This window comes from Colletotrichum higginsianum, chromosome 3, assembly GCF_001672515.1.
Source record: "Colletotrichum higginsianum IMI 349063 chromosome 3, whole genome shotgun sequence".
NCBI classification, from domain to species: Eukaryota; Fungi; Ascomycota; class Sordariomycetes; order Glomerellales; family Glomerellaceae; genus Colletotrichum; species Colletotrichum higginsianum.
The window spans coordinates 5,706,603-5,724,473 of record NC_030956.1 but is presented as its reverse complement, the minus strand read 5'-3'; the positions used below and the strand labels follow the sequence as shown (position 1 = coordinate 5,724,473).

The window sequence follows — 17,871 nt, the reverse complement described above, 5'->3', positions numbered from 1 at the left end:
TTCCAGGGTTCCAACTAGTAACATGTGTTTCCTCCCCCCCTCTCGAAGACTGCTCCCCCAACCGGACGCGCTTGTCAGCCACAGAGTTGACGTAGAGAGCCAAGGCCCCGCTGATCGACCCGCCAAGAAAAAGCTTCGGCTGCTTTCCTCGCCAAAAGACCCCCGGCTTTGGAGCAAGGATGAGGCCATCATTTGTGAACAAGGCTAGCGAGCTTTTTTCCGTCCCTTGGCAGAGTCATGTTGGCGAATCTAGGGGTTGCGGTCATTGCCTACTTACCCAGTCTGTCCGAAGGTCCGAGGCGAGAGAGAGAGAGAGAGAGAGACAGAGAGAAAGAGAAAGAGAAAGAGAGAGACAGAGAGAAAAACAGGGACAGAGAGACAGAGAGAACGACAGAAGGGCGGGTGAATGAGCTTTTCCGGGGTAGGGTTGATTAGGCCTATGCCCAGCTCGGCCACATCACACGAGCTGAACCGGGGCGATGCCATCATGAGCGCATGAGGCGGTGCTTTTGCTCTTGTGCCAGGCGCCGAGAAAATGGTATCACTTGAGGAGGTACATCTGCTGTATCTCGGAATCTCTTTGTGTTATAAGGAACTGGTAGCTTGTCTGAGACGCAAGGTTATGCCATCATCAGAAGCAATCTTGCAAATCATCCCTTACTCTCGTTCATCATTTACCCTGTGCACACCCACACCGTACGCACACATACACTCGTTGGCTTCCGTCTGAGGAGCTCGCCCTAGTCTTTCGCTTCCTTGTTTCCCCCTTCCACAGCAGCCCACAGTCACATCGCACAATGTCTAATTCCAAACCGCACGCTTATTACTTCATTCCTCGCAAGCCTGTTGCGGCAGACTCACGGGCGGGGCACAATCTCCATCAAAGCCTGACTCGGTCTCGGTCGAGTCTCTGGCGCGGATGGAGCCCCGGGCTCCCTTCCTTCTCCGAGTATGAAAGGACGACGTACAAATTCCCCTGGCTCCAGGACCCCGAAGACGTGGGAGGCGGCAGACAAAACGCCGATGTCATCTTGGAGACCTCTGCCCCCACCGATCGTTCACGCCTGCTCTCTCACGAAGACAGCAACACGCTCGCCGGGCCTTCGACAATGATTCCGCCAGAGGAGAAGCACGAGCACATCACGTCTTCCGACGATCCCGAGGACCCGGACCTGGTGAGCCTGTTTCCTCAGCGTGTCTTCTTCGATCTCCTGTTTCTCCATTCCCGCCAAGACGAATTGTGGGAATAACACTAATCGGACGACAGGTAACATGGTCTGGGCCCGACGATCCTATGAACCCTAAGAATTGGGCGAAGCACAAGAAGTGGACAGCTACAATCCTGGTCTCGTGCTTCACCTTCATCTCGCCAGTGTCCTCGACCATGTTGGCACCGGCGTTGGACACCCTGGCCGATGAATTCGACGTCAAGTCCGACATCGAGACGTATCTTCTCATGTCGATTTTCCTATTGGCGTACGCCGTTGGGCCTTTTGTCCTCGCGCCGCTGTCAGAGATGTACGGCCGTGTTGTCGTGCTTCAGTCTGCCAACATGTTCTACCTGATCTTCAACACCATCTGCGGCTTCTCGACTTCCAAAGAGCAGATGCTCGCCTTTCGTTTCCTCAGTGGTCTTGGTGGGAGTGCTCCTCAAGCTGTAAGATACAGGCAGATCCTTTCGCTTTGCTTACATTCTCGCTGACCGGTATCTCAGCTCGGCGGCGGCGTCCTGAGTGACTGCTGGCGAGCCGAGGAGAGAGGCACGGCGACCGCTATATATTCTTTGGCCCCTTTTCTGGGGCCGGCTGTTGGGCCCATTGGTAAGCCGCGGCGTCCTTCTCCATCAAGCCAAAGTCTCTTACTGACTCTGGGTAGCTGCTGGATACTTGACGCAATACTTGTCCTGGCGCTGGATCTTCTGGACCGTGTCGATTGCCGACGCGCTCGTCCAGATCCTGGCCTTCCTCTTCCTCTCAGAGACGTACGCGCCCAAGATCCTGGCCGTCAAGGCCAAGAAGCTCCGCAAGATGACTGGCAACAAGGACCTCCATACGGAATACGACCGTCCGGACAGGACCTTTGGCCAAACTCTGCGGAAGAACCTTGTCCGGCCTTTCCGGATGCTCTTCACCCAGCCGGCGTTGCAGATCACGGCGGTGTACAGGGCATACCTATATGGTCTCATGTATCTCGTGTAAGTGGCCTCGTGTGTGGCTGATAAAAATCATCCAAGCTGATGTGTCCTTAGTCTTGCTTCTTTCCCATACGTCTGGAGTGAGCAATACGACCAAGAACCCGGCCCTGCTAGTTTGAACTACATCTCGCTCGGCGTTGGCTTCGTCATTGGTCTCCAAGTATCCGGCCCTCTCATCGACAGGGTATTGCTCACATCATCCCTTGAGCAAATTGACGCGGCTCACTGACAAAGTTTCCCAGGTCTATCGAACCCTCAAAGCCAAAAACAACGACACCGGCGTCCCCGAGTTCAGGATCCCCCTCATGTTCCCGACCGCCATCGTGACCCCCATCGGCCTCCTTCTCTACGGCATCGCGGCGCACTTCGAGATCCACTGGATCGTGCCCAACATCGGCGCGGCGATCCTGGCGGCGGGCCTCATCCTGTCCTTCCAGTGCGTGCAGACGTACGTCATCGACTCCTACGAGCGGTACGCCGCCAGCGCGGCCGGTGCGGCGGCCTTCGTGCGGACGATGGCCGGATTCAGCTTCCCGCTGTTCGCGCCGAGGCTGTACGACGTGTTGGGGATCGCGTGGGGTAATGTTCTGCTGGCCGGTATCGTCTTCGTCAACGGCCTGATTGTCCCCTTTGTCATGTGGCGGTGGGGTGCTTGGCTCAGGAGCAAGAGCCCCTACTGCGCTGGCTAGAGATAGGTGCAATGTTTGTGTCTCTTGGCATGGCCGCAATGTGCTTAGCATATTGCACACGATGACGATTGCTCATTCCTTTTTCGACATAACACTCACAAGGTACCACATTCTTTGGTATCAAATTATGAGACCACCTTGTTGGTTCTGGTGCATGAAGGGTCTTATACATGGAACAGCACAAAGTTGGAGTTGGAACTGGAACCATAATCTTGCAAAGCCACAATTCATGATTCCCCCCCCCCCCCCCCCCCCCCCTTTTTTTTTTACAAGTCTTCAAGGCCTGGAAAGCCGGTTGAAATAGCGACAGTGTTGGTTCCTACCCTCCACCCCGGGCTTCTCTTTGTCTCTCTGCGTAGACTGCTGCTCGCCGCCGCTTTCCGTTGCGAAATTCTTATCTGCCCACTGAACGGCCGCCCACCATCACCGCTCTCATCTCAACAGTGATGATCATGGTGTTAAGGGTTTCTAGTCTCCTGCTGCCATCTCCTCAGAAGCAGAAGAGGGAAACTCTCACAAAAGAGAAAGAGTTTAGCTTGGAGTTGGTAGTGCATTTTCTGAACGAAATTGGTGTTAGGACTCGGGATCGAAATACAGAAGTTGGTTAGGATTTGACTTTTGTGAATGGCGGTAGGATAGTAGATGATGGAAGGATGGAGACACCCAAATATTGTTGGGAAAGATTTTTGATCAATAGTGGTATTAGGGTATAAGACCGATAATTACAACCTTTGTGTGCTCTCACACTTGTATGAGTAAACCGTTAAACAAATGCGCAACCCGGGATATCAAGACTCAAAAGCAAAGCTCGTTCGTTACCAACCACTCGTCAAAAAAACAACAAAATGGATCGATTTACTGTTCCTCGCAAGAGTCTTCAAATCGACGCCCGCGCAATGTTCTTGCCCGCAACCAGACCGGGGCCCTTCTCCGTGAAGAAGGTCTTGGCCTTGGCGGCGCTGACGATGAAGCCGGGAAGCTTCATGGTGTTGAACTGGCCCGTCGCCTTCTTCTTGCCGATGGTCACAAAGACCTGCGGCTTGAGGGTGAGCTTGAGGTCCTTGACCTTGGCCTCGTTGCCCGTGAGGACGGCGTCGAGGTTGTCGGCGAGGTGCAGGGCCTGGCCCTCGGCGCGCATGAGCTGCTTGGCCTCGAGGTTGCCGACGTCGCCGACGCCCCAGACGTTGGTCAGACCCTCGACGCGCAGGTCGTGCTTGAGCTTGACGTTGCCCTTGTCGTCGAGGAGGTGCTCCGGCACGAAGGTGGTGTTGGGCCGCACGCCGAAGAGCGGGAGGTACAGGTCCGCCGTCAGGGTCTCGCCGTTGGACAGCTTGACCGACTTGAGGGCGCCGGTGGTGTCGGCCTCGGTGACGCGGGCGTTGGTGACGAGCTTCACGTGGAGCTGCTGCAGGTTCTTGGCGGCGATCTTGCCGAGCTGGGGCAGGAGGCCCGGGAGCGGCGCGGCGCCCTCGACGATGAGGGTGATTTGCTTAGTGGAGCCGTAGGCGTGGCCGAGCTCGCCCGCCGTCTCGACGCCCGTCGTGCCGGCGCCCGAGATGATGATGGAGTTGGCGGCCTTGACCTCGGACTGGAGGCCGTGCAGCGCGCCGAGCGTCTCCTCGTGGGTGCCGATGGTCTTGAACGGGAGGCCGCTGGCGAGGCCGGAGCCCGTGGCGATGATGAGGTGGGCGTACTCGATCGTCTTCTGGCCCTCGTTGGTCTCGACCTGGACGGTGTTGGTGGCGGCGTCAAAGGCGGTGGCCTTGCCGAGGACGAAGTCGAAGGCGTCCTGGGGATACTTTTCGAAGCCGGGCTTGATCTGGTTGAAGAGGGTGTCGTCGGAGAACTCGCCGGGGATGATGGCGCGCACGGCGGCGCAGTTCCAGTACAGATGGGTCGAGGGCGAGACGAGGGTGACCTTGAGATCCTTGACCTTGGGCTGGGTGTATTTCAGGAGCTTGTGGGCGATGCCGAGGCCGGCGTAGCCAGCGCCCAAGATGACGACATTTTGGACCATTTTGGCGGGATGTACAGTCGTCAAGCAGCTGTAGGACACGATGAGGGTTTATTCTTGATGGTGATGACGGGGTTTGTTGCTCAAGAACGGTTCCTTCAAACAAGGGATGGTGAAAAGGTCGTCGGTTTAATGGGTGAAAAGGGGATTAGGTCGGTTCGGTGATCCAGGAGCGGAAACGGGGATGCCGTGGGGGAGTGCGGAAGTGCGAACGGACTTGAACAAAACCACCAGCGAGAGGTAGCCAAGGAACCAGTCACAACGAGAGAGAGATGTGTGATAAAAGGCGGGGAACGGGAGGGGACAGCGGGAAGAAGAGAAGAGTAAGGGCAGAGAGAGAAGGGAGGGAGCGAATCCTTTTTATCAATGCAAAGAAAGGCAAAGAATTCAGTGTCATATTTTAGCTGACGCCGCGCGGGCTCCGGCCGAGAGTGAGAGCATGTGGCATCATATCGATGACGGGCGCTTTGTACAGTCAGGTCAGTTACATAGTAGTCGTCCCACTGCGGCTCGGGCTTTTTTGTTTGGTTTGTTGGCCCGGACTTTGGACCAGACCAGGGGACTTGGACACCCATTAGGAACCAGTCCAGCCCAATGTTTCAGACGAAAGAGCGCTCGGATTGTTGAGTCGTGTCTGCTTATTACAAGCGAGATTGGCCCAGGAGACTCGATTCTTTTTATTTTTGTTCTTTTTGTTTTCCATCGTCGGTTTTCCCTTGCGTTAGGATGGATCAGACTCATGGGTCTGGGGGAGCTGAGGGGATGCACGCCCTGGACTCATCATGATGGGCCGCAAATTGCAACGCGAGAAGAGTGAAAGCACCTCGTAGGTACGGTACGTACGTACCTGTATGTGTATCCCCCCCCCCCCCCGTACGGACGACCCAGCAAACAATGTCCGAAGCGCGTGTGGAAAGAAACAATGGCAAAGCAGGGATGGGGTGGGTGAGATTCAGCACAGGGGGTTCGACAGGCCCAGAGGCAGCATAACGGCGCAGCGGGTGCTACGGCATTAGCGCAGGGTAGCGCGCGCGTGTGCTCTGCCTGAGTTCCGGCGCAGAGATGAGCGTCTTTATTTTGCTTTGCAGACTTGCCTGGACTCTGTCAACAATGAGAAAAACGTATTACACCGCAAAGGAGACAGGTTCGTGACTTCATGACTGACTTTGGAAGCCGCATCGAGTCTAGGCTGATCCTCTCTGCCTCTCAGGCAGTGCAGCATCAAAAGGGGGGGGAAGGCCCTGTGGACTATGGCAGTTGGGTAGTACCGTAGAGTGCCTTAATCAAGGGGGGAGGCAAGAGGCGCGGCGCGACGCATTGGTAATACTCACGCTCATCGTTCGAATTGCACGTCTCGGTAAGCCATCATCTTGTTAGTCCCAAGTACAAAATAGTGTCGGCGACGATTGAGTCCGTTCGCCGGGTACTTGGGGGCCACAGTAGTAGTGGGGGTCGGTCCCGGTCCCGAATACAGCGCCGTCCCCTGTGGAGCACGCTATGCCGGAGGAGGGCACAGTGTGGCGATAGCCGCCGCACTGCTGCTCTCCGGTCTTTTACTCGCTCACTCGCTCTCTCTCTCTCTCTCTCTCTCCTCCTCATTACCTTCAAACACTCTCTTCACTCATTCGCTACATTCGCTACTCACTCGCCCGCATTTTCACTCTCGAGTTCATTCTTACACTGTCCTCTCAGAGCTTTTTACTTTTACTTTTTCAAGAAATCGTTTGTCATCATGCAAACTGGCACCGTACACAACAGCACATGACAAACTCTCTTCGGCTTACCAAATCGTAGAGTTCGTTCTTGGATTCAACATCAAGTGTCTGTCTGACTACCCCGACTCAGATGCGGGTAACATCAGCAACAAGGATGCCTCTCCCTGCTCGCAAACTCACAATCCTCCATCCCAAAGTCCGGCAGAAGCTTATCAAAGAACTTTGGCCAGCCATCGTTCAGTGCGTGCTCCATCCATCCCATCACTCCAGCCCAAGCCTGCGGGTACCATGCTCTTCGTCTTTGGCAATGTTGCAGCGACCAAGTCACACTCTACATCAACGTCACTTGTCTCCCCCGTCTCCTCCGGTTGCAGTGGTTCCAAGTGGCGTGTTGAGTTGTGATCGTTACTCTGCAAGCATCGGATGCTTCGGATTCGTGACGATAAGGTGATAGGCCACCTGCACTTTCACATACTGCCGGCTTCCTCGGTCAAGGCTGAGCAACCACCGTGATAACTCCGCCTGAACTCTTCTCGCAGGCCAAACTTTCACTACGTGTTTGTTGGCGGCTCAGGGGAGGTAGTCTCGTGATGTTGCAAGATCCAAGACCCAGGCCGCTGTGCGGCTCGTGGCACTGCATATCGTCCACTGTCACCGGCCATTCCGGAGGATCTACATTCTTGAGCATTAGCATCCTTGCTCCGACACTATGTACGAAAAGACTTGAAGAAGTCTGTCGGTGGTCCATTCTCGCTGGCTGCTGTTCATGAAGGCTTGGATGCATGATGCACTACAGACCGTTGCGGCTGGCAATACAAGTTACAGCACGTTTTAGTTCGTCCTTGGCGATACACCGGCCATATAGGTATCGTGAAAATCGTCTGTTCATACGCATTCGCGAGGTGGTTAAGTAAAGCAGAAAAGGGGCAAAGGACGTAATCACGCTCAAGTAACAAGCTTCATTCTAACTTCTAGACAGGTAGCCGTTGGCTACTTTGGAACACCGAATCAGGTACAAGACGCCCGTTCTTCTCTTCGCCATCAATCGTGGCTGCTTTCTTCTACGTACAAAACCAGACGATTATTTGACCCGCGAAAGAGAAGAGGCGGCCACGGCCGAGTTGATCTCGTCCTCCGCCCCGTCCTCCAGAGGCAGCAGAGGCGACCTGACCGTCGCGTGCTCCAGAATGCCCCTTGCCACCAGCGCGTGCTTCAACGCGACGGTTCCCTCCATGTGCGATCCCCTGTGGTACACGGCCTTGGTCACCGGCAGCAGCTTGTCGTGGATCGCCCTCGCCCTCGGGTAGTCTTTGGCCTTGCCCGCCTTGATCAACTCAATCAGCGCCTCGGGTGCGATGTTGCCGTATCCCACAAGCATTCCATCGACGTCAAAGGCGGTGTGCAAGAGGTACTCGTCGTGGCAGGTCAGGACCTGGAGGTCGGGACGCTCCTTTCGGATGACGGGGATCTCCGTGTCCCACCGTCTCATGTTTCGGACGCCGTTCTTCATCGCGAACACGCCCGGCTGCGCCGAGATGTCGAGGAGGGTCTGCAGGCTGTACGTCGCCTTGGTGACGTCCGGGTACTGGAAGAGGATGAGGGGCAGCTTGCTGACCTCGTAGACCCTCTTGTACCGGTCTTGCGGGGCGCCGGGCTGGTAGCCGAACCGGAGCCAGCCGTGCGAAGGGTACAGCAGGCCGGCCGCGGCACCGGCTTCCCGCGCGCGCTTGGCCTCGAGCGCGGCCACCTCGGTTCCTTCGCCCGTGATGCCGGCGATGATGGGGATGCGGTTGTCGACCGACTTGACGAACGCCTTGATGACGGCGAGCTGCTCATCTTGCGTCAGGAAGGTGCCCTCGCCAGCATGGCCGAGGACGACAAGGCCCTTGACGCCGGAAATGCTGCCAAGCCAGGAGCCGAGGCGGTGAATGGCATCGTAGTCGACGCTGCCGTCCTTGTTGAAAGGGGTAACGGGAGCAGGGGTGAGACCACGGAGGTCAAGTCCGACGTTGGAACCCATGTTTGCAAGTGGGAGGGTGACGGTTGATTTTGTTCGAGAGAGTGCGAGGGATAAGTGGATGGGCTAGACGAGCAACAAAGCCTGTTTTGACTTTGGAGTAGTGAGTGTGATGATTTGGTGAGTTCGTTGAAGTTGATGTGGAATAACTTGATGAATGCCTCGCAATGACAGGTTTTATAACATGACGAACTTCAGACTTGACCCCGCGTGGCAACGATCTCGCGTCTTGCAAAAGGCCGAGCCGCGCTCACAAGGACCGAACCTTCAGCTCATCTACCGGAAATCCACGAGGGGACATCGTCATCCGAAGTAGGTCCAGGCAAACCATGACGCCGTTTCCACCGCTGGCTGTGGTCTGGAAATGCAGTTTCTTTTCCGAGGGAATCCGCGTGTGTAAGTCCGAGAGGAGTCCGGAAGGATCCACGACGAGGGAAGCCCACCAAGCCTGCGCATACAGTAGAGCATGCAACTGATCATTGATGCTGATGGGGTAGAGGTTTCCGGAACCGGGGGACTATCACTCCATCTTTATGGATCGACTGTGTCATAGTTGCTGCGCCCCGGAAGCATGATCTATGGGGAGACGGCAGCGCACCACCAAATGCGGGCGATCCCTCCTGACTGAGCCAACCTTCATGCCTTTGGCTCCCTTGAGCCTTGAAGGGACTTGGCAACGCATGCAATGAAGCCTATGAAGGTCACTCGTAGATGAAGCGTTTTCCGGTTGTAATCCGGTAGCGCGCCGCCTTTCGGCGTCAGGACCGCTACGCGGCTTTAGCCTTTGCGTTCGGAGTCAGGAGTCCGGATCAAAGAACCCCCCCCCCCCCAAAATGAACAAAACTTTTCATCTTTTCCGAGGTCCCTCGCAACTTCACCCAGCGCCAAGCGCCCTACCCCAGATTTCTCTACGCCCTCCCCCGCAACTCCAGACTCCACCGGGGAACTGTTGGCGGATCCTGTTGCTTTCCCCCAGAACAGTCGTACACGTAGGATGTTCGTTTGTTGAGGAGTCTTCTAGTTGCGCTTCTAAACTATAAAGCCGAGCCGCGACAACTCCCAGAAGATCCCAACCCCGGATCTCCAGTGCTTCCATCAGAACACATCTATCCTGTGCCCTGTCTTCCTCCACACGGATCCTTAACGAGTTTTACCAGGGCTGTCGTATACAACAAGACCGAAATGGCCGTTACGCGGACCTCGTCCGACCTCTCCGACCTTGAGCGTGTCTCCCACGGAAAAGAGACCGTTGCGCACGATGAGTGCCCACGAACTGGCGGTATGAGACCTGAAGACGTCGATTTTCTCGCCAATTTCCCAGAAGATAGGAAGAAGAAGACCGTTCGCAAGGTTGATGTGAGTGTTCCCGGAGCTCTGGCCTATTCCTTTTCGGGGGGTTTCTTTTGTACAACGAAGACGGAAAGCATCAAATCAACTGACTGCGCTGCCACCAGTACCGCCTTATCCCTATGCTCGTTCTGCTGTACCTCATGGCCTACCTCGACAAAACCAACATTGGCAACGCCAAGATCGAAGGCTTGCTAGTCAGCCTCGACATGACTGGCGTGGAATACAACGTTGCAGTCTCCGTGTTCTTCATCCCTTTCGTCCTAGCCGAAGTCCCGAGCAACATGGTTCTCCACCTCTTCAAGAGACCTTCTCTTTACATTGGCGGCATTGTCGTGTGCTGGGGCATCGTCATGACGTGCAATGGCGTCGTCCAGAGCTACGGTGGCCTGATTGCCGTCCGAATCTTTCTCGGCCTTTTTGAGTAAGTGGGACAAACTCGAAGGGGTACGGGAACTTTTGAAAGAGACGCTAACATTTCTCAGAGCAGGTTTCCTCCCCGGCGCCATCCTGATCATCTCCAAGTGGTATCTACCCAACGAGACACAGACTCGAATCGCTCTCCTGTATACTTCCGCAGCGTCCGGAGGAGGCTTTTCGGGACTTCTTGCTTTTGCCATTGCCAAGATGGACGGGGTCGGCGGTTACGAGGGATGGAGATGGGTAAGTTTGGTGTCGACGAGCCCATTTGGTCGCAACGCTCTAACACGCACGTCAAGATCTTCATCATCGAAGGGGTGGCAACGGTAGCCATTGGGGTCATGTGCTTCTTCTTCCTCGTCGACTCTCCTGCCTTGTCGAAATGGCTTGACGCCGACGAAAAGCGATACCTCGAGCTCCGACAGCAGGTCCGGCGGGTCGTTCGACCGGACGAGTTCCGAGACAGCCACTTTGACAAACACGCCATTCTCTCGGTCCTGACGGACTGGAAAATCTACCTGTTGATCCTGGTCAACTGGTCCAACGCGGTCCCCAACTACGCCATGAAGTTCACCATGCCCCAGATCATCAAGAACATGGGCTACACCTCGGCCAATGCGCAGCTCCTGACGATCCCGCCGTACGCGGTCGGTGCCATCTCGGCCTACGTCTTCTCCGTGTTCGCCGACCGGCACTCCTGGCGCATGCCGTTCATCGTCGGGCCGCAGCTGTGCCTGATCGTTGCTTTCAGCATCTTGTTCGCCAAGAGCGCCGACATCAAGAACAACATCGCCCTGTGCTACTTTGCTGTGTGCCTCGCCTGCTTTGGGTACGTTGCGATTCCGTCAGGATCCCCTTGACACACGAGCCATCCTCTATGAAGAAAGACAGGCATCTCCGAAGGCTGACTTGACACTCTCCAGCATGTACCCGATTCTGCCCGGAGTCAACGCGTGGAACCTCGCAAACACGCCCAGCCCCACGAAGCGAGCCATCAGCATTGGGTTCTTGGTCTGCGTCGGCAACATCGGCGGCCTCATCGGCAGCTACATCTACCTCGACAAGGAGGCGCCGAGGTACCCGACTGGGTTCGGCACTTCCTTCGGCTTCGCCTCGGCCGGAGTGGTCGCAGCCGTCACTCTTGAGCTTTTGTTGAAGAGACTGAATAAGAAGAAGGAACTTTTGAGCGAAGATGAAGTGAGGCAACGCTATACCGACGAAGAACTTGACCGCATGGGAGAGAGGAGCCCCTTGTTCAAGTATGCTCTCTAAGCACGGGAAATGCCCATCACTGTTAGCTTTTGGTCTCAAATTTTGATTGTAGTAAAATAATGCAACTGAACGAACACATCGGGGACTCTCACGTGTCTCTCGACTTTTCTGCCACTGTCACTTCTCAAGTCGAGTCATGCAATCGCTCACCAACATCCACCTCAGTGGAGACATAATTCAAGTTCAACGGCCGGTTGGCCCAATGGCAAGGCGTCTGACTACGATTCAATGTGTAATCAGGAGATTCTGGGTTCGACCCCCAGGCTGGTCAATTGTATTCATTTTTGCTGTTCCCGGTGTGGAGGTTGTTGGAAAAAGAGCACTTCTCCTCCCTCTCTCTCACTGTTTGCGTCTCTCCAACAACAGTTCTTTTTCCCCCCTTTCTCTCTTCCTTGCAACCAATGGACTCATTTTAAACTTTCAATACAGTCTCAATTTCGTATCAGTCAGAATTTGAACTGTGTAGGAATTGCAACACATAAATCTCGTTTTAACGCGGCTCAGTACCCTAACGACTCGTAAATGGCGCCAAAGGATTCAAACTGCTTGAACGCCTTAACCTTGGGCTCGATCATCGGCTCCATACCCTTGTCCGCCTTCCTCAGCGCCTCGCGGTATGCAGGGCGCTCGGCCACGTCCTTCAAGTACCTCAGGATGTTCTTGTGCGGCGACAGGTCGAGGAGCGGGAAGAAGCCGCGCATGGTGGTGAGGGTGAAGACGGTCATGATGTCCGCCGCGCTCAGCTGCTGCCCGGCGAGCCACTTGTTGTCGGCCAGGCGGTCGTCCACCAGCTTGAGAGTGCTGTGTGTCTTGGCATCCATCTGCTTGCCGAAAGCGCTTTCCCAGGCGCCCGCGAATAGGAGCGTCATGGCGCGGAGCATGGCGGGCTGGAGGGTGCCGTTGGCGAAGTGAAGCCACTCGAGATAGGCGGCGTAGTCGGCGTCGTCGGGGGTGCGCCGCAGCCTCGGCGCCCCGGAGCCGATCTTGGAGCCGTGGACGGTCAGGATGTACTCGACGATGGCGCCGGATTCCGAGATCTCGACTGGCGGTGAGACCGTGCCATCGCGGAAGTAGGGTGCAGTGCCAGCGGGGTTCTGACGTGGTTAGCCGGCATGACCCCTGTCCCGTGCGTGGGTGGTGATCGGCTCTGGGAAACAAAACACTCACCAGGTCTTTGATCTCCTTTGGCGCGAGGCCAGACTTGGGATCCCGCTCAAAGACGTGCAACTTGTAGGGGACTTGGAGTTCCTGGTGAACCGTAAGTAACTGTTGACGAGGAACTGGAACTGGGCGACTGACCTCCAACAGCCACACAATCCTCTCGGATTGCGAGAGGTGCAAGTGGAAAACCTCGATAGACATGGTTGTTGAGTACTGAGAAATGATGTAAGACGTGTTGCTGGCTACGAATCGAGGACAAGCAACTCGAGGGTTTGCTCTGCATGTTATATATTGAAGTCCTCACTGGCTAGTGTAGGGGAGACCGATCCAAGTACCGGTCTAAAGCGACGGACCGCCTCCATTTTTCGCCATACTGACGTCAAGGGCCCAGGGACAGAGTTTGGAATCGCAGACAGCCTAGACACAAGCGTGCGGACGGGACTCTACAGGTACAGGTACACGTGTAACGACGGGTCGAGCTTTTCTGGGGAGCCGGTGCAACTCTGGAAGCCGCCGTCCGCCTCTGAGGGACAGCGGACAGGGACCGGGCTCGGGTTGGCCGGAGCAGAGCGGGGGCGATGGCGGGGGCAGAGACCGGATTTAGGATAGGTTTGGGCGGGGCTGGATCGACTGACCGTCCGATCATCCGTCCGATTTCTTGATGGCATCTCCTGGAGTTCGGTGCCGAGTTGTCGGAAGAAGTAAGCCGCTTGCTTAGAACGGTGGTGTTTTTAGTTGCATTCTTACAAATAGTCTTGCTAGCTGACTTGAACGTGGTGTGTGTGTGTGTGTATGTGTGTGTGTGTGTGTATGTGTGGCAAGAGAGAGCTCCGGAGTCTGAGTATTTGTCATTGAGTTGAGGGGCTACTGGCGGTGGCCTTGAGGAGTCGACACCTTGCTCCCTACTGTTGTAGGGTCTGCGAGCTACTAAAGACATATTGCATACGGGGCTTGGAGTTTCTAGAGCGGTGTCTCTATTGTGAGGTCAGGCAACTAACCGTATGCATGTAGTATCTTTTGCCATGTAGGTAAATCCAGCCAGGACTGGACGGATGAGAATCAACTCCGCACGTGACCCACAAGAGTGCCGATGACCGGATTTGTTTCCTATTGGAGCACCCTCTCTTGCTATGAAACCATACCTTTCGGTGTACAGTCAGCAGTCAGAGAGCATACATATGCGAGAAGCAAGCAACACAGGAGCCAACCACAACCAAAGACAGAGAGGGCAATGAGCTTGGACTCGCTAGATCGGGGACTGAGAGTTCAAAGCTGCTCGAGATTTGGTGCTTGCCCCGCATCTCAGTTGACTACTTACTAAGTAAAAGCTCAAAGAGGACAAGGGTGGAATGAGAGGGGGGGGGCGTGTGTCATTGATGGAGGGACACAGGCGTGAAAACACCCCCTTGTCCCCCTTAATAATCAACGCGTCCCAGTCGTCCCCCCTTTGCTTTTCCGAACAATCAATCTCTCCCTTGAATCCCGAACGTCGACCACGCGTAACCCAACGGATCCACATGCTTGTTGGGGGGGGTTCTTATCGGCGTCGACGGCTCTTTGATATGACACACACGAGGAGGCATTATAATCGGGTATCGGACAAAGACTACTCGCTTTGGCCACAACACCGTTGATTCGTCGGTGGTTGTTTGGCGTTCCGCTGATCGGGGAAATCCTTTGCGGTCCACCCCCCGGAGAAACGGACTTGAGTCAGTGGAACCGGTCATCAAACGCGCCGGAGGGTCGGATATTCGCTCCTTGGGTATGGTATAGCGCGTTAGGGTATATGCCGTATGGTAGGTAGTAGGATGGCGGACACACCCACGGCGACGGCGGCGACAACGGACGCCGGGCTCACCCTCCGAGATGACGGCCCTGCCGCACACACCCCGTCGTCCTCCAACATCTCCCAACCGTCGCCCTCGAGTGTTCCGTCCAGCATCTCGGAGAGCAGGAAACGCAGCCTCCCCGCAGCCTCCCCTGATGAAGACCGCCGCTATTCGTCTGCAACGGCCGCCAGCCGGCGAAGGAACCACAAGGTCAGCCGTGCGTGCGACTACTGCAAGGCCAAGAAATTGAAATGCTCCGGCACCATCCCCTGCGACGGGTGTACGAGGAAGAGACTCTCGTGCATCTACGATGCTTCCTACCGTCGAGGCAGACCGCCGACGCCTCCTCCGGCACCCGCCCCCCGCCGCGAGACGACTGAGACTACGCTGACCCGTTTACTCCCTCCTATCGAGGCGCACAGGTTTGTCGTCCCTTTTCAAGAGGCGGGCAAGCCTCTCCGGATTCTTGCACAGGATGAGCAAAATGTGCTGACGAGGCCCAGGAAACTGCTTCCCACCGAGGCGCCCCTCTTGCTACACCCTTCCCCAGGAGCCACGCTGCCTGGTCTAGGTGTAGTCAACGCCGCCCGGCCTATAGACTCCGAGCTTGCACCCATCAACATCTCGGACGCTGGAGCAAACGAGAGCGTCCCGCCGACGTCGAGGGCGTCGCCAGAAGTCGAGATGGCCGAGATCGGAGGGCAGTACGTCGACAACACGTCAAGCCTTACCTTTCTTCACCGGGCCTGGAAGCGTCTTTCCTCACAGAGGTCGGGCGGGAGTGATGCTCCGGGACACGTCCCCAGCGGCGTCGAGCAGCACCAGAAGCTGACGAGGGCGGGTGACAAGCCGTTTGAATCCCATGTTCTCGATATCTCGGCTCTCCCGGATCGATCCACGGGCCTGGGGATGCTGCGCTTCTACTTCGACGTCTGCGTCGTGACCTATCGCTGTCTGCACCAGGGCTACGTCACCGAGTGGTTCGAGGGGCTGCTTGCGAATGCACAGGTCAACCGGCCCCTGCATCACGGCATAGGATACGCCAAGGCGTCCATCGTCATGACCATTCTGGCCATCGTCACGCTGCGGCAAAGCAAGGTCCGAGGAGGCACCGGCACTGCCGCGGCGGAGAGCTCTGATCTCCGGCGCAGCGATGCTTACTTCTCTCACGCTTCAAGCCTCACAGACATGGAGGTCGGCCTGCCGAAACTGGAGTCTGCCCAGTCGCGCCTGTTGCAAGCTCTCTACCTCCTCCAGACGTCCCGCATGAACCAGGCGTGGTACGTCTTTGGGAGCATCCTCCCCATCGTCTCGGCGCTGGGCCTGCACCGGAAGTCCGGCCGCAACAGGGGCAGCGGCGACAGGGACTACATCGTCTCGCAGTGTAGAAAGAGGACTTTCTGGGTGGCCTACACCATCGACAAGTACCTCTCCGTCGTCTTTGGCCGTCCTAGGATGTACCACGACGACAACATCGACCAGGATTTCCCGGACCGCGTCAACGACGAAGACATGACGCCCCAAGGGAAGTCGAGGGAGGAGCCCGAGATGGACTGCCACGTCGAGAGCCTCATCTTCCACGCGAAACTAGCCCAGCTCATCGACGGCATCTCGAGAGAGGTCTACTCGATCAAGCACATACCCAAGCACGACCGCCTCATGGCAGCCCACCGATACGGCCAGGCTCTCCACCAGTGGCGCGAGTCGCTCCCCCATCACCTGGGCACCGTCCGGCCCATGTCTCTGATCCCTTCGTTCCGACGTCAGAACACGGCCCTCAAGCTGGCGTATTGCCATGCCATCATGCACGCCAACCGTCCCTTTCTCCTCGGTACCGGGGCGTCCAACAAGAGCGGCCGGCGTTCCGCCCTGGACGACAGCGTCGACGAGTGCATCAACGCCGCCAAGGCCGCGCTCGAGACGGTCGACGGCATGGCCAGCGACGGCACGCTGTTCCACGCCTTTTGGTGGACGCCGTACGTGACCTTTTGCGCGCTGGCGGTTGTGTACGTGTGGGAGATCCAGAGGGGCCGGGACGACGGCGAAGAGGGGCTCTTTGAACTCGCCGAACGCTGCCAGAACCACCTGGCGGACGCCACCGCCGCCGAGAGCCCGGGCCGCAGGTACAGCGTCATCCTCGAAGAGCTTCGCCAGGAGGCCAGGTACCATTCTGCCGGGCCCTCGGGTCGCGACCAGAGGCCCGCGACCGAGCCGGCCGAGCGCCGCGGAGGCGCCGAGCCGACGCGGCTGGACGACGCTCCCAGACCCCCGGCGCCGCCGGCAGACATGGGCGAGGTGTTCCAGCAGCCGGGCTTCGAGGGCATGACGAGCCTCTTCAGCAGCTGGGAGACCACGGACTGGCTGGATCTCGACTCTTCGGTACACCAATTCCTCCAAAGGATCTAAGATAATACACCGGAAGCTGATCAGTACCCCAGGCATTTGCGACTTTCCCCAACTTTGACGAATCCCCTGTCTATTGGATGCCGGACGTTTGACGCCCTGACCGGCCAGCCCTCCCTGGCGGCGCGTCCACTCTGGCGTTAACGAGCATGGATGGGTGTACGGCGACACAGATCGGCATGTCCTGTGGCGAGATATTTGGCTGTAGGGTAAAATGGACGACAGGATCGTCATCCAACAAATCATGTAAAGCAGGACGAGAGAGTAAGCGTCAGCTCGGTCTTGTCTTGCGGGCAAACACGAAGTTGCGAATGATTGGAGCGCGAGAACTTCCTCAGGAAACAATGACTCGGCTTCCATCCGTGTTAGCATCATGTAAATTCAGAGAGGCCCGGGGTTCAGGCAATCCATCCCCCCTCAACGGCAGCCAGCCTTCACACGACGATGACCCACACTCGCCTCGCGGTGCTCCGATTTGGCATCTCAGCCAAGACGGGCGGCTGGCCTCCCCAGACAGACCCTGCTAAGCGGGGGAATAAGTTCCGTCGGCGGCATAACATGCGGGTCATTCCCCGTCATTTTACCCAGCAAGTCAGCCGCCTCCATTTGTAAACTGCGCCGCCCGCTGAGCGGCTGTCGGCACTCGGCAAACAGAGTTCAACGTGCCGGGTTCACCTGGGGGGGGGGGGGGGGGGAGGGTGCCGAAAGTGGCCGTGACAAGACTTCCTCAGAGTCCAGACGAACATGTTTCAATCCCTTTTAGAGGCACTGACTTGTTGTGGAATACCAATTACATGATCTTGCTCGTAC

The 17,871-nt window shown here is 56.7% G+C and overlaps 6 protein-coding genes across 6 annotated transcripts; 3 read left to right on the top strand and 3 right to left on the bottom strand.

The window, feature by feature from the left end:
* Positions 1–797: 797 nt before the first annotated feature.
* On the top strand, positions 798–2,883 carry CH63R_05273 (MFS multidrug transporter; the record flags this gene model as incomplete). Its single annotated transcript, XM_018300248.1, has 6 exons — positions 798–1,175; positions 1,268–1,657; positions 1,715–1,820; positions 1,876–2,194; positions 2,249–2,378; positions 2,437–2,883. The coding sequence occupies 6 exons, from the start codon at positions 798–800 to the stop codon at positions 2,881–2,883; spliced, it is 1,770 nt and encodes a 589-aa protein (XP_018161494.1).
* An 877-nt stretch (positions 2,884–3,760) lies between these two features.
* CH63R_05272 (FAD-binding protein) lies at positions 3,761–4,900 on the bottom strand (the record flags this gene model as incomplete). Its single annotated transcript, XM_018300247.1, has 1 exon — positions 3,761–4,900. The coding sequence occupies one exon, from the start codon at positions 4,898–4,900 to the stop codon at positions 3,761–3,763; it is 1,140 nt and encodes a 379-aa protein (XP_018161493.1).
* Positions 4,901–7,693: 2,793 nt separating this feature from the next.
* Positions 7,694–8,632, bottom strand: CH63R_05271 (Dihydrodipicolinate synthetase; the record flags this gene model as incomplete). Its single annotated transcript, XM_018300246.1, has 1 exon — positions 7,694–8,632. The coding sequence occupies one exon, from the start codon at positions 8,630–8,632 to the stop codon at positions 7,694–7,696; it is 939 nt and encodes a 312-aa protein (XP_018161492.1).
* Positions 8,633–9,811: 1,179 nt separating this feature from the next.
* On the top strand, positions 9,812–11,668 carry CH63R_05270 (Major facilitator superfamily transporter; the record flags this gene model as incomplete). Its single annotated transcript, XM_018300245.1, has 5 exons — positions 9,812–9,985; positions 10,084–10,400; positions 10,462–10,639; positions 10,696–11,225; positions 11,320–11,668. 5 exons carry the CDS (start codon positions 9,812–9,814, stop codon positions 11,666–11,668), a joined length of 1,548 nt encoding a protein of 515 aa, XP_018161491.1.
* Positions 11,669–12,168: 500 nt separating this feature from the next.
* Positions 12,169–13,030, bottom strand: CH63R_05269 (Glutathione S-transferase; the record flags this gene model as incomplete). Its single annotated transcript, XM_018300244.1, has 3 exons — positions 12,169–12,762; positions 12,836–12,916; positions 12,968–13,030. The coding sequence occupies 3 exons, from the start codon at positions 13,028–13,030 to the stop codon at positions 12,169–12,171; spliced, it is 738 nt and encodes a 245-aa protein (XP_018161490.1).
* A 1,607-nt stretch (positions 13,031–14,637) lies between these two features.
* CH63R_05268 (Fungal specific transcription factor domain-containing protein) lies at positions 14,638–17,064 on the top strand (the record flags this gene model as incomplete). Its single annotated transcript, XM_018300243.1, has 1 exon — positions 14,638–17,064. The coding sequence occupies one exon, from the start codon at positions 14,638–14,640 to the stop codon at positions 17,062–17,064; it is 2,427 nt and encodes an 808-aa protein (XP_018161489.1).
* Between the last annotated feature and the right edge of the window lie 807 nt (positions 17,065–17,871).